Genomic DNA, 15,470 nt, shown 5'->3' on the forward strand with positions numbered 1-15,470 from the left:
CGCTGTGCGTGGCTGCTGGCAGGGCCTCCCCCATCTCGGTTTCTGTGGATCGCTCAGGTGGCCAGGTGACACTTTTTTTCCCCCCTTTCCAGTGCCTGTGGTAAACAGTGGGAACGGCCAGGGCCAGGGGCGCGGCCGCCTCCCTCGCCCGTCCCCGCATAGCAACGGTGGCTTCAAACACCGCGGCCGCTGCCGAGCAGGTCGGTGCCCGCGTCCCGGAGGGATGACCCCTCTGCCCCGGCAGGGTGGCACCCCCAGGTGACCCCCAACCCCGCGGTGCTTCCCAGGGTGCCCCATGCCGGCCGTGGGAGGCTTCATCTGCCCCCGCTGCCGGATGGTTTTCAGCTCCCGGCCGCTGCTGCGGGCGCATGAGGAGAAGCTGTGCCTCGGGACCCCGGCCGCCAGCAGCTCCTGCCTCCCCGGGGGGGACCCGCCACCTGCGGAGGGGACTCTGGGCACGGCGGGGAGGCCGCAGGACACCCCGGTAGTGTGGCGCAAGGTCTGGCACGGGGGTGTGGGGCTGGGGAGAGGGATGGGTGCTGGGCTGGGACGTGCTGCAGGTGAGGAAATGCAGTGTCACAGCCACTGTGGCTGGATCTGGCCCAGCCTGAACCAGGGGCACCCTCCAGCCTTCCGCCCCTCGGTGGTCATTTGGCCAAAGCCAGAATAGTTCACGTTGTTAAGCATTTCCCCCCCGACCTTTTCTTCCTGTTTTCCTCTGCGAGGTCGGGATGTCCCGGCACGGGGCCCGCGCTGAGCCACACCATCTCCTCGTGCTTCCCGGGCTCCCACGGGCCGTGCAGGGACAGCGGGGGTCGGGGCGAGCGCGGGGGGCTCCCCTGGGGGCCGTGCTCACCCCCCGCGAGAGGGCCCTGCTCCGCGCGGCTGACCCCGCTTCCAGGCGGCTGGCAGTGCAGGTACGGCAAACCCGGCACCCCAACGGCTCCCCGCACCCCAGCCCCGTGACGGCTGGGGCTCCAGCCCCTCGAGCCCTTTGCAATTCCCTGTGCAGCAGGGAGAGCCCAGCCGGCGGGCAGCCCCACCGCGGGGGCACGGGCAGCAGCCACAGGAGCTGCTGGAGGCCCACGAGCACCACATGGCTGAAATCCGGGCCAGGACCCGGCAGCTGGAGCAGCAGAGAGAGGGTAGGTGCTGGCAGGGTGATGGGTGATGGGGAGGCATCTGTGGGATGCGGTAGCCCCCAGGGAGCAGGGCTGTGGGGGTCGTGCTGAGCCACCCCTGCGGCCCCTCTGCCATCCCACAGGTCTGTGCCGGCGGCTGGCGGCGCTGAGGACTGGAGCGGGTGCAACCCCCCGCCCTGAGCAGGGGGAGCCAGAGCAGAGCCAGGCCCCAGAGGTGCTGCAGGATCAGGGCAGACGGGCCCCAGAGGTGCTGCAGGATCAGGGCAGATGGCTGCCACACGGAGGGTGAGCCCCGGCCCGGGGACAGGGCTCTGCACCCCTCCGGGGCAGCACCCAGGCGTGGGGGACTCTCATCCAAGGGGCCATCAGCCCCTCGTTTTCATCACATCCCTCCATTTCCATTTCCTCCCAGGGCTGCCCTCCACCTCGACACGCTCCTGCCAGCCGCCGGGCCGCTCGCCGCCGAGGCCAGGTGAGGGTCTGTGGGTGATGGCAGAGCCGAGCCAAGCGTCTGCCGAGCCCCCGCCATGGCTGATGCCGGGGCTGCGGCAGGGCACTGCGACTGGCCTACCTGCACGCCGGAGGGCACAACCCAGACATCCTGGACCAGCTCCTCCAGCTCCAGGTGGAGGCCACGGCGCTGGAGAAAGGGCCCACAGGGCTGCGCGGGGGCAGGAGGATGGGTAAGCCCCAACCCCAGCCCAGCCCCAGCAGGGACCCTGTCTGCACAGGGGGCAACTGAGGCAGCCCCGGCTGTGCGGGCAGAGCCCCCTGGCGCTGGCGCACAGGGCCTGGATGCGGCCCTGCTGGCCGTGGAGGTGGAGAACCAGCAGCTGGAAGACAAACTCTTGGCGCTGAAGGCCAGGAGGGAGAGACGAGCCAATGCCGGTAGGTGACAGGTCCCAGGACTGGGGCGGCCCCCACCTGTACCCCACAGCCCCCAGTTGCGGCTGCCAGAGCCCCTGGGCGGCACTTGGCAGGGGCCTTGCATAGTGACAGCACTGAGCTGGGGGACAACATCCCATCAGACATTTGGGAGGGGAACAAGGAGGGGAGAGTCACAGCAGCAGCACGAATGGGACCCCCAGCAACCCTGCACACCAGCCCCGTGGGGTGCCAGGAGTTACTGGGGGGGTGCTGGGGGGAGTGTAAACTCTGCAGTGAGGAGCTGCCGTCCCGCAGGCTCCCGGGCAGCCCAGTGGCACATGGAGGAGCTGGCCCAGCTCCAGGCAGAGGTGGGGATGCTGCGACGCCACGTGGAGCAGACAGGGCCACGCCTGCCCCAAACCATCCTTCCACCCCCCGCGGCCCCCCAGCTCCTGCCAGCCCTGCCGGTGCCAGAGCTTTTTACGGTAAGAGCCTCCTCCCAGGGCTGTTTCCAGCTCCCCGGAGTGGGGAGATGGGGTTGGACAGGATGGGTTGGAGGTATGAGCTTGGGGAGATGATTTGGGAACCACTTTCCCGGCTGCAGCCGAGGACAGGGGTGCCCCACAGAGCGGGAGGTGTGCCCCCTCCCAGTGCCAAACCACAGCCATGAAGTGCTCTGCACCCACGGCCGTGTGCCGTGGGGTGGCTGGGCAGCTCCTGCCAGGACCCCCCATTAACGCCACTTTTCTCCTTTCCAGGAGGCCCCTGGGCCAGCACTGGGGACAGGCACCGCCACAGCCCTCAGCCACCCCCTTGTTCCCACCAGCCTCTCCCTTGCCCCCTTCATAGCCCTGGAGGACCCTCCTCCCGCTCGGGACACCCCAGCCCAGCACAAACCTCCTCGAAGGTGAGCTGGGAGGGGACCATGTTCCCCCAGCACCCCCCCACCCAGCTAGAACAGAGACTCACAGCTTTATGAACTATGTGAGGGGAAGGGGTGGCAAAATCTGCATTACAGCTGCAGGGAGGGGGGCTTGGGACAGGCTCTATCATTAAAACTGAGGCCCCGCAGTCTAGGACTAGAGAGGCTCTGGGCATTTTGTCAGCAGCAAGAGCCAGCAGGGAGAGGGACAGGCAGTGTCAGGCACAGCCCCGAGCCAGCAGCCCCATGGCTCAGACTCTGCCCCACAACAGTGCCCACATGAAGGTTCCATCCTGTGCCCCAGAGCGGTCTCAGGGGGGCACCACCCTTTTTTCCCCCTTTTGCTACAGCTCACTCCTCCCTCAGGCACAGCCCCACCACAAGCCCTTTCTCGGGGCAGCATGACACAAGGCCACCACAGCCCAGCCCCGAGCCCTCTCCTGCCTGGTGGTGGGTCACATGCTACAGGCTTAATAAACTGCTTCAGCCTCTCACTTTTTACTTCTGTCTTTTCACACACACACGTATCCCCCAGGGACAGGGGGCCTGGCCCTGTCACTGAGGAGCCACCACACCCCCTCCCACCCCAACACAGGGATAAAGGAGAGGGAGAGCAGAGCCAGTGATGCAGCAACAAAGGGTGCAGGGGCGAGCCAAGCTCTGAGCAGCCTTCCCCAGCTCCAGGCTGAGGGAGTCACCACAGGACCCCGCACCAGGCTCAGCCTAGAAAAAACAAACACAGCCAGAGCTTGTGCTCTAGCCCCTGCCCCAGCCAAAGGCAAAAAGGTCTTACTTTGACTTCCCCTAGACACCACTAGAGTAGATTCCATTTATGACACCCTCCCAGCAGCAGCCAGCCCTACCTCCCCCTGCACAGACCCCTCGGGCTGTTCTGGATGGAAAGGCTGAGGCTACAGGGACAGGGAGGCCACTGGAGAGCCAGTGCAGAGACCTGCACCCCCCAGGGGCCGGGGGCAGCAAAGGCTGCAGCTTGTAACAGGAGGAGGTCAAAACAAGGACCATTTGCTTACAATCTTTATTGAAGTCATACAAAAGTTGCCAAAAAGTGAAAAAATACACTATATACAAAACCATTTTCCTTGTAAGGAGAGGAGTGTCCAAGGTTAAAGAATTATCATACTGTGCTTTCAACTGCAGCCCCTGATTCTGCTTGTGGCCTTTTCTCTGTCTAAAAGAAAAGAAAAGGTTTTGTTTTTAAAGAACAAGACACTGCCTTACAGCACCAATTCATGCAGCAGTTCAAGGTTTCTGTCATTTGAAGATTTAACTGACTACTCACATGCTTTACTGGTCTTCAGAGCGCAGCACTGTTCTAAAATACTGATGTTAACAACTGCAGCCCAGGTGTTAAGTATTAAAACCCAGAAGTACTGAAAAAAATACCTTGGGGAAAGGCCCTGTGCTGTAGTTCAGCCCAACTCCAACACTCAGAACATGTTTCTGTCCCACCCCACGGGTCCACATCTCCACAGCTGGTGACTTCCCAGCCCAGTGTCAGACACAACATGCATCCTGCCAGAGGGGGAATATTCCCCATCTCATCCGGGGCACCTTGTGGAGACCAGCAGGCAGTAAAACCAGTACAGCTACCGGGCACAAAACCAGGTCCAGAGGGGAGCAGGGGGGAAAAAAATAAAAAAAAAAAAAGAAAAAAGGCATGGCACAGACTCCTGCCTCAGCTGCCCACCTCCTCTTCCATTTTTTCTGCAACCTCATTTCCACTGGGGGCAGCATCAGCACCACCACCATTGACAGCCGGTTCTGGTTTAGATTTCTTAGCTTCATTGTCCCCCTGTGGAATCTCCTCCTCTGGTTTCCTCTGAAGACAAAATTGTATATAGTCTTCACTACGTACAAATTAAAGTTTAAATATTTTTTAGAAAGTTAGCATCTAGATGTCATTGCACATTATCTATTCAACCTCTACTTGCCAGGTTCAGGACAGATATTTAAGTGTTAAGACTTAACCAAAGCTCTGAAGCTTTGGTACAGAGGTCTCGACCACAAAGGATTTCCAGTAAGACATTATTTAGGTGCTAGTATCTATAGTGCTGAATTATCCTTAGTTGTAGTTTGGCAAGGAAACATGCAACTGCTGAGCCAGGTAACAGTTACGTGGGTAGATTGAGGGCATCTGTGGCACTTACAATCACCTGTGTAAAGCAGATCAAAGTTGCTCCAGACAAACCTGAACTGAAAGAGGCCAATATAACACAGGCCAGGCTGTGCCACAGCAGCATACAAAATAAAAACTAAGATCCTATAGGGGATAATTTTAGTTATATTAGCAAACAGTTCTAGAAAAAACATAAACCTTTAAAGGAACCTAAGCACTCAATATATTACCTCTATGAGGCAGTCTATCATTACTACCATTAGACTGGTTTTGCTGTTTATTAAGTCCAACTCTCTATTTCCACTTGGAAAGAAGGGAACCCAACTCAGCCTGGTTGCTTGCCCTCTTCTTAAGATCTGTAAGGCCACCCTGCTCTTCTTGCAGGTCTGCAGGAGAGGAGGGCACTTGTTCAGAGAACACCTGCAGAGCCACACAACTCGGCTCTGAAGTTAAGCCAGCGTGGGTCAGGCAGGGTGCTCAACCACCAGCAGCAGTCTCCTCAAGGCTGGATGGTTCCCAGACTCATTGGTTCCCAGTGGAAAGGAGTTTCATGCACTGTTTCTGGTTTTACTTTTAGAGTGGTTTTTCCATTACAGAATTAAGCTTTAAAAGAAAAAAAAGCTTTAGAAATCCAATTATGCAGAGCAAGCCAACAGTACTTTAACAAACTGTTCAACTAGTCATTTCTGGACTCACCTTTTTCCTGACTAGGTGAGAGATGTCTGTAACACACTGAGATGCACCATCAGCTGCTTTTCTTACTGGAATCTATGACAAGACAGACACTGGCACATGAGTAACAGCAAACAGTAATCCTTAGAGCTGACAGGAATTAACATCGTCCATCTTAAATTAACTTACTGTGGAAACAGAACCACTGTCTTCACTTTGTGCAAAGCCAGATGTAGTTCCAACCTTAAGAAAACCAGAAGAAACAGTGAAGAATTAATTTCCAGCAGAACCACATATGCTAGTTTAGAAAAGGACAGAAAACCCAACTCCTTCACGTCTCAGCTCTCCATTCTTCACTTACACATGGGACAGATGACACACTCAGTCCATTCTCACATTTGCCTGACATATCATTTCCAGCCCTGACACATTAAATTGCTATAGAAGCCTAAATTCCGGTTTGGTTTGAAACAACTGATGCCAGTGTATTTAGTAAATATTCTCTTTAGATGTCAGCTGCCTCAGTTTCCTTTTCACCATCACAGCCCATAACACCTGTGAGCAACCACCAGCCCCCAAACTGCACGATCAATCCTGAGCTCCCTGTTACTGGTTTACTCCAAGTTTCACTGGAAGAATGTTTGCTTAGAAGAAAACCACAGGATGCACTAACCAGGGTTGCTTTCAGTGCCAGCTTAGCTACTCTTGAGCTCTTTTGAGACTCCTTCGAATCTTCTATCTTTTCTTTAATTTCAGGAAGCAGTCCCTTCAGTTCTTCAATCTCCTGCTCATCTTCAGGGGATCCACTTTCTGCCTTCTTTATTCGCTCAGTAAGCATCGCTAGGATGAAACAGTTATTATGGCAAAAAACTTCAATATATAGAAGCTGCCCAGTTATCAATATCCAGAGGTATCTTAACACACACTGCTTCAACAACTCTGATATCATCGTGTATAGCCCGTTACCACTTTCAGACCAGCAAACATTTGCACAGCAAGGAATAAGCATACCTAACTACTTCTAGGGCAGTTAAAAGTCTGATTTGACTTGTGAAAGCTCTCATATTCACTAAGCAGTTTTAGAAATCCACTTACCCATTCTCTTGTCAATGACTTCTACAGATTTACCAAACTGCAAAACCGCCTCATCGAACTGGCTGTTGTAGTGGTAGGCCAGTGCCAGCTGGTAGTGACTCTCAGCGAGCAGGCGGTCGTGAGCCTCCAGGTACTTCTGCTGCAGGGCCAGGCAGGCCTGAAACTCTTCTATAGCCTGCATGTAGTTTTCTATAGGAGAAAGAAGCAAAGTCTTTACAAACTACACTCATTTATCCAAACAAGCAACATCTAAACCCTTATTCAGTTACTCCGTATTTTATTAGACCTTATACAGTTCTGATCATCAAGTGACAACGCTGCCTCCTCCCTCACAGATTTAAGAGTCCAGTTCCTCTAGTTCTCTAAAGAGTTCTTTACTGTGTTGCTGTAAATAGACAAACTAGGCTTTCAAGCCAAAACCAGGCACACATATCCTGCTATTTAACCCCCTACCATGAACTGAATGTAACTGGTCACAACTGCAACTTGAATCTAGAACTAAGGGGTTGCCTGCACCCCTGCAGTAAAGCTCTCCATTTCTGATCCAGAAACTTGTCAGATTATTTCCAATGCTTGCCATAGAGAAAGATTACACTCTACTTGGATTTAACATGATTAAAACATGTTTTTAAATGAAGGATAGATAAAACACATTACAAGGCATGAAGGTGGGGCTTGCTTCCCACTCCCTTTTTTTTTTGCTGCATAAAAGAGTTTTCCCTGACCCTACCCTAGGATTGTGGAAAGTCTTAAGTCATTTCTCATTGGCACACTGCTTCTTACTCAAAGCTTTCTTTCACCATTCTGGAAAAGCATGGACTATTCTGTTTAAGGCTTCAAATTGTTCATCAACTTCAAAGCTCCTCACATGGCTGCACTATCAATTAGACAAATTATTTTGTTTTCATCTTAAAATGAACGGAGGAGAGTTAAGGCTGTTAAGTACAAAAGTGACAGAAAGTGGAACCAAACCCTTAATACATGAGAATTAATATTACTTACCAGATTCAATACTAACTTCTCCAAGCTTTAGATGAGCTTGAGCTGCATGGAGCTGACCTTCTTTTGTTTCTTGTCTAAATTAAGAAAAAAAAAAAAGTAGTTTTCAAATCCTGAATATGACACATTCCCTAACTGCTTATGTCACACGCACCCCCCATTTACAATGAGTTTCTCTAGCCCATATCCAAATGAGGACTTAAAGTCTTTACCTCTTGTAGATTATTTTTGCCAACTCCAACATCTCCCAGGCTAGCTCAAGATTTCCAATTTCATCCTCCTCACTTTCCTGTAAAGACTAGAAATGCATTAAAGATTAAGTGGTTACATATCACATCAAACAACACTAAGTTTCTAAGCAGTGCCATCAAAGAATTAATTTCTTCATGAGAGAAACAGTATACCACTAGAAGGTAAAAAACAAAAAAAGAGAAGAACATGCAGAAGAGGTTATTGCATCAACCAAGGCTTTGCCTGCAGTGATCATGTTCTAGGTGGAAGATAAGCTTACATTGTTAGTTGATATGGCCTTAATATTTTTTTTCCTAGAAATAACAGGGTGTCAAGCACCAACATTATCCCAAGAATAACATTTTTGATAAAGGTGATATTTAAATGAACCGAAAGCTAAATAAAGGAGCTGATGTGGTTTTGTTTTTTTTTCAAATGAGCTTTTGAACAAGACAGGTGTCTAACATGATTAGCAACACACTCTAAGAGGCTTCAGATTTTTCTAAGTGTTTTGACTGCTATATCAATGTAACACCTCAGATTTAAGTAGGACTACACTTCCCACTATATTCCCATTCTAATCATGGCTTACTGGACTGGGTGTATTCAACAAGCATAGTGAGACAACAAAACAAGCAGAGAATAAACTGTTACAAGTAACTAACTTTAGTGAGAAGCTAAAGCAACAATCCCTGCCTGCACCGACCAGGATGCACTACTCATCAACAGACTGCAAGCATTTGTTTTGGCGTAGCTCAACAAGCCCAAGTTTACAGACTGAGCCGAGCAAGATCCTACAGTGTGGACTACACATAAGACTGCCCCTTCCTTAGGCAATAGTGGTTTTTAAAAGTTATTTCCTACACAGAACTAAATGAAATACAAGTGAGCTTTTATAAAAACATTAACATGACATTTCTCTTCCATGAGCACCAGTATCAGAGCTCAGCCATCTCACCTTGTCTTCCACTGTCAATTCGTTCTCTTTATCATCTTCAGCTTTCTCATTTTCTTTATCTTCCTCTTCAGATTCTTCTGTTTCTATAAGGAAAGTAGATGAACGAGAACACTTGTTACTACGCTTGCTTCACATGGAGTCAGGCAGAATGCATTTTATCCAGCCCCTATCCTTCCAGTTACAGGTTAGATGTGTGATGCAAGAAGAGCACAGAGACATTAGACTCAGCAGCAGCAGCCATCTTGCTGAAAGCATTAGGCACCATAGACTAAAGTGCTTCCGAGTTACCTTAGTCCTTGTTTTAAGTTTCACTTCAAACTACCTATAACAAAAACTTAAGAGAGCATCCAGTTCTCACAAAAGCACTGAGAACTCACACCAAGGCCGTGGGATCCTGAGCACCCTGGAGGTACGGGTCAGTTGCTGGACTTCATGCTACAGATAACAAAGGTTTTCAGCAAGATAGCTGCCAAGCTGGGTACAAATAAAGACTGTTTCTGAATTTGTGTTCCTCATGTCAGATATTTAAGTGGCAACATTATTAATGAATGTGCTATTGTGTAGCACCGATTTGACTTCTGATACTGTGTTGCATGATCTATTCTACCAGTAGAAAACAATTCTGGGAAAATGTGCAGTGAAGGAGCATGGCTAATAACTTCAGAGCACTGGTTGGCTTGCATGCTGAACTCATACACTTCATTCCTGTGACTTGACCACTAATTGCAGAATAACACCAGCTTGATGGGGTGGAGACTAGAGAACCTGTGAGCTCATTAGGCTAACTCCCAAAAGGCACACCTACCACTGAGAGGGCCAAACCTGCAAGTATGAGGACAGCTCAATCAAAGGCAAAACAGAAAAGATATTAATTAGGAAGTTAAAATTTAAGTAGTGGGAGGACTCTGGAACAACATAGCACCAGACCAGGATGTTCAAGAAGTGTCCTCACACTAACAGAGTTGGGGACAAAAAAGCAGCAGTATGTGCACATAATCAGCTTTTCACAGGATGAGGAGTGGATAACTACTCTCAGCTTACACTCAAGTCATACTCTGTCCAGACAGACATGTTGTTAGACATCTGCTCCACCACTGAGCGTTCACTGTGCTCAGCAGTACAAGTCCTTTCAGTGTCCAGAACTATTCAGTCTGAATATGTGCCACTCCTAAAATAAGGGTCTTCCGTGAAGCTGATGTACTGACAAGCAGTTTCAATTACCAGCTCATCAATTAACTTGTGCAGTAGAAAGCACTGGCCTACTAAGGCCATGCAAGTAATGCTTCAGCAAAGTGTACAAGTTTTACTGGGTTACCTTAACATAATCCTGAACACAGCTGTAGTGAAGCAGGGAAGCAGAATGGCAGAAAAAGCTAAATAGCAGGAAGTCTGTGCTAGACAGTAGCAATAAGCCTTCAGGTTCCAGGGCAAATTAAGTTTAGATTTGCCAACCAAACTCTCACTTGTAATTACCACCAGAAAGACTCAAATGGAGAGTTCCTTCCCCCCACCAAAAGCAAATTTACTATTTTGTTATGTATTCAGCTGTTCTTATTTTTCTGCTCCACTGTTTTAAAATAAAATATGGTTATAACCAGAGGCAACTTGTGCTTCAAGTTATTTGAAGGTTAGTGCAATAAACCCAGATGCATGCAAGTGAACATCCATTCAGTATTCTCCACCAGCCTAGCCATTACTCACACATTTCACAGGGCTGTTAAGTTTGCTTTCAAGTAGGATTTGCTTTGCAGTTAGTTAAGCGTTAGTCTAGACAAACTGAGACTATTCACTATTCCTTGAAACTTTACTTGGATGTAAAATCCTTCAAGAGCCCCTTTACTGTGCCTTTTCCTTATTCTAAGGCAAACAGAAAATTCTGAATGGAACACTTTTTACCCATTGTTAGCCAAATCCATCAAGTCATTCACCCACAAGTACTTTTCTCCTCTCACTGTTACCTTCTCCCTCTGCCATCAGGTCATCTTTCTCTTCTTTTTCTACCTTAGCACCTTCACCCTCTTCCATCAGGTCATCTTTCTTTTCCTCTTTCTCTACCTTAGCAGCTACTTCAGCCTTTTCTTCCATGTCATTAGACAGCTCTTTGCCCTCTGTGGGCACAAGTTCCTTTGAGGACTCTGTCTCTTTCGATTCATCCAGTTTCTTTTCTATAGCTGTCTCTACTGGCTCTTGTTTCTCCTCCACCTTCTGTTCAGCTGCCTTTGCTTCCCCTTCTGCAACTTCTTTCTGCTCCACAGCAACTGCTGCCTGCACTTCTGCTGTCACTTGTGCTACTGCCTTCTCTTCCACAGCTGCCTCTGCCTGCCCTTCTACAGTCTCTCTCTTTTCCACAGCTGGTTCTTTTCCTGTGGCTTCTGCTGTCTGCTCTCCCACCTCTCCCCTCTCTTCCACAGCCAGTTCTCCAGCTTCAGCTTCTTCCACAGCTGCCTTTGCCTCCTTGTCTGACACTTCTGTCATTCTCTCCTTCTCAGTTGACTCTGCTACTTCAGACATCACCTTCTGCTCTTTTTCCACTACCTTCTTTTCCACAGCTACCTCCTCTTTCGTAGTCTCCTTTTCCACAGCTGCCAGCTGCTTCTGCTCTTCTGAAGTTACTTCTTTTTCCACAGAAGTCTCCATCTTCTCTTCAGCCTCTTCAAGCTTAATGTCCTTGTCAGCAATTGCTTCTTCTGAGATATCTCTCATTTCAGCATCCTCCTCTTTGATATCCTTCTCAGGTAGTACTGGAGACTCTTCTGTAGACTTTTTGGCCTCTTCTTTTTTCCCCATGGCGTTATATACCTGTTCTCTCAACTCCTCCCTTGCATCTTCTACATGATTGAGGAAGCATAAACATTTCTTCGAGTTTAGTGATAAAGACATTAATGGGCACTGACAATACCACCCTCAGACCCTCCAGTGTGTTGGTTTGCCATCAGATTAGATGACATTCCTAAAATCTCCACTTTCAAAGTAAAGGAACTAACATAGTAACTTGAACTAAGCAAATCCCTTCCCCTTCCCCAGACTGCATTATAGCAAGCGGCCGCTCAAGCAGTGTGCAGTTTTGCGCGCTAGCGTTTTTAGTCACAGCTAAGCAAGAGGTGCCAGTGCTTTGATAGTCTGGATTGACAGGAACTCCTGTATTATCTCCAGCTGCAAGTAGTACAAAATAGTTACTATTCTTGAACTTTAACAGAGACTCTGACCTGTCCTACTATATACACTGTACCATTACAAGGCAGTTCGAGTTGACTGTGAAGCTTAATAAAGCAAGTCTGAATGAAGTGTTTCAGGACACAGAGACCTGGTGACACTTTACACATGCTTTCAGTGACTGGTTTCTTGCAGAAGTTTTAGAGCTTTTGTACAATCTTTAAGCAAGATTAGAAGAACAAAAATCCAAGTCCATTCAGGCTGCTGAGAGTTTCAGCAGAATGATTCAGGCTACCTGAGATACCGATGGACTGAACTTTGATCGTTTAGACAAGAACACACAGCTCAGTGCCTCCACAACATGGCCAACAGCTTTACATACCATCAACAGTTGGTAACGCAGAACCACCTTCAGCTTTTTCTCCTTCCTCTTCAACCTGCACCCCTTCCAAGGCATTTCCCAGCACACCGTTTTCCATTCTAAAGGGAACAAGTTTGTTATCCCTTAGCTCTTATAACACCACCATTTTAACTGCACAAGCTGCAATGCCCATCCCACCCCAAGCAACCCTGTATAAATGTTCTGTCTATGTGAGGATGAAATCCTGTTATGCCCGGCAGACTCTGAATCTGTTAGCATACCTTGCCAACTCCAGGAGAGATTTTCCATAGTAAAAAAAAGCTTCTGCACACTCATCCGCTGTCTCACCGTACTTTTTACCCCTACAATAGTAATGAAGAATTATTTTACCTGTGCGTACTTTAGATTTTTGATACATGAACTTGAAAGTTAAAGATTACCAGACAGGAAGAATCATTTTCTTAGCTCGTCTCCCATTGTTTCAAACAAATCATGAACACTCCTCTCATTTAGCTAGACATGGCTCTCAAGCATCTAGCAAAGTAAATTAATCTAAAACCCAAAGAGGTATCATCCTCAGAGACTGATCAAGACTAGCAAACAAGTTACTAGCAAGTAACACCATCCCATTAACTTCATATTAGCAGACATCAGAACCACACACTGCAAAACATCAAATTCCTTTTCCTCATTAGGGAATTGCACCAACAATTACCATCATAAAAGTTGCCTAAATTGCACACCAACTACAGTACTGTCCAACACTTGGGTTACATTTAAACAGCTCGTCCTCTCCTCCACTGTATTATAAATACAGCAGCATATGTAAGGTAAAAATCTCAATCTTTCTTGTATAAGCCACATCAGCGTAGCCAAGCTGAAACCCAAGCCCTACAAAAATATAGAGAACAGTCTAGTACTCACAGTAAGCTTGCAGCTTCCTGGAATGCATTAACAGCAGCCGGAATATTTCCCATTACCAAGTGTTTCTGTCCTAGACCCAATAGTTTCTTTGATTCTCCATCCACATCCATACTGGAGAGGGGGGAAAAAAAAAAAAAAAAAAAAAATCACTTCCAGCTTTCAAAACCTAGTCAGCTTTGTGTAAGAGCAAGTTACATACATTAAACCGGTTGGAACTACTGGGGGGGTGTGCGGTGGTGTGTTGTTTGTTTAAATCTGCACCAATGTTTAGTTCTGATGACTGAAGGCAGACAGGTTAATTAATTAACTAACTGCTACAAGAAGTAGGCATCAGAATCTGATATGACAAAGAATGCTAAAGAACATGCTTGAAGAGTTGCACACCAATACAACACGGACTACTGTATTAATAATAGTTAAGCCAAAAAAAGCAATAGATGTAGGTTATGACTTCCCATAGCACACCATGAGGCATGAGAAGAATGATACGTTCAACCCTCGTTTCATTTCAGTTCATCTTGCATAGCTCCATTTCTAGAAGGTCCTTCCCATTCCAGTACCTTGGACTAGGACAAGAGGATCTAGCCACAGGAGTACCACTACATGCTAGTCACATACTTGTACCTCCCAGATGCTTCCCCAGCACTAACTCACAGATCAAAAACTTCATGAACAACAGCTAATATTTGTGTGTTTATTAGCTCCTGAAAGAGTTTTGTTGGGGTAATTTGTGCAGACCACTGGTGATCACATTTTCAGCATCTACAGCATCCACATCTGTTGAACTTCAAGCTTAGCAACTGATTTGAAGGGTGACCTTTTTGTTTCACTCAATAATCCCCAGATTTTGTCAGTTACTGAAGAATGCAATTCTGACTCCCATCTCACCTGTCTGTCTTGTCTGTGGATGTGGAAGGAGCTGCCAGTTCCTCTTCCATCCTGCAAACAAAACATTGCATAAGTGTTTATGACAGGCCACCCATTTCATGACAGGAACCGAGCTCTCAGAAGTGTGAAATCAGAGCCAGAGGCGGTGCTTGCTTTCAGGTGTTCAGCCATCTACAGCAAGTTCACTCTGCTGGCTGTCTTCTGGAGAAACCTAGTAGCTTCAAGTTTATTTATTGTTTGAATAAAAGACTGGTAGGAAAGCAGATGCTTTCACTTTCAGGTTATATCAAACTAAACCCGGCCAACAGGCCGGGACCACCCCCCACTGCCAGCCACTGATCTACAAACACCCGCAGCTCAGAGCTTTCCCCACGCAAACTTGCGGCGCGGGACGACGCGTAAAGCACAAAAATCGGGCGTTTTGCACGCGCTGCCAGTTAGAAACCCAAAAAACAGTCACGGAAAAAAAATGTACTTGAGCATTTTATGCAAGTTCTAACATGACAACCACCAAGAAAGTAGAAGAAAACCCAAATCCCTCAGGTGCCTGTCTAGTGGTTTGAGTATGAAGTCTTGAACATATTCAGCTGGCAGGGTAATTTGCTGCTGCCCAAGACTGTACTAGTGATAACTGATAGATACAGAGCCAGACAAAAAAACAACTGAGGACAGAAATCCAGTTTTACTTTACAAGGTGCTGATCATATTCCGGATATCACTCAATCATCTTGTTTCCCCGTATCCAGCAGCTGGCTTTTGCTATTTAAAAACAAAACAGCAAACGGTTCTTCAGTGTGAAGAAGGAAGGTCCCTTCCTCAGCCCCTCTTCCTGGGAGCCCACCTGAATGAGTAGCAAGAGGTCAAGGGTTCAAGCAACTGACCCTGTGCAAATTCAGTAGGCAGCACTCAAACGTGGTGCACTGCTGCCTTAATTGTCCTACTGCTGTTCCCTGGAGGAAAAGGTAGTGAAGTGTCCCAGGCATGGATACAGGCCCTGAATAGACCACTCAGATCTAGTCCATCCACCTGCCCTAAGGCAGGATCAACTCTACCAACTCTGTAAGACAAGCAACAAATGGGCTTTGCTTTTGGCACTCTGATTTTAACACTCCCCACTGATG

General features: G+C 48.3%; 1 protein-coding gene across 2 annotated transcripts; it reads right to left on the bottom strand.

Annotated features, from left to right (window-relative positions):
• Positions 1-3,953: 3,953 nt before the first annotated feature.
• On the bottom strand, positions 3,954-14,643 carry NASP (nuclear autoantigenic sperm protein). Of its 2 annotated transcripts, XM_026854309.1 has the most exons (13): positions 14,350-14,643; positions 13,462-13,572; positions 12,819-12,899; positions 12,559-12,656; positions 9,024-9,106; positions 8,047-8,132; positions 7,838-7,911; positions 6,836-7,024; positions 6,414-6,580; positions 5,930-5,983; positions 5,765-5,836; positions 4,640-4,771; positions 3,954-4,120 (listed from the first exon to the last, which is right to left on the bottom strand). In XM_026854309.1, the coding sequence occupies exons 1-13, from the start codon at positions 14,418-14,420 to the stop codon at positions 4,067-4,069; spliced, it is 1,272 nt and encodes a 423-aa protein (XP_026710110.1). In that variant the 5' UTR covers positions 14,421-14,643; the 3' UTR covers positions 3,954-4,066. The 2 variants fall into 2 exon arrangements, with proteins under 2 accessions (XP_026710110.1, XP_026710109.1); XM_026854308.1 differs by lacking the exons at positions 12,559-12,656; positions 12,819-12,899; positions 13,462-13,572; positions 14,350-14,643 and adding an exon at positions 10,982-12,532.
• Positions 14,644-15,470: the final 827 nt, after the last annotated feature.

This window comes from Athene cunicularia (assembly GCF_003259725.1).
Source record: "Athene cunicularia isolate RWA chromosome 8 unlocalized genomic scaffold, athCun1 chr8_part1, whole genome shotgun sequence".
NCBI lineage: Eukaryota > Metazoa > Chordata > Aves > Strigiformes > Strigidae > Athene > Athene cunicularia.

Bases quoted from the DNA above. Each gene is read 5' to 3' on its own strand.
- NASP (XM_026854308.1), bottom strand. From the start codon at position 11,903: ATGTCTTTATCACTAAACTCGAAGAAATGTTTATGCTTCCTCAATCAT. The intron at 6,581-6,835 runs GTAAGTGGATTT...GTTTCATCCTAG, and splicing joins AGTCATTGACAAGAGAATGG to CGATGCTTACTGAGCGAATA. The intron at 4,772-5,764 runs GTGAGTCCAGAA...TTTTGTCTTCAG, and splicing joins CTCACCTAGTCAGGAAAAAG to AGGAAACCAGAGGAGGAGAT.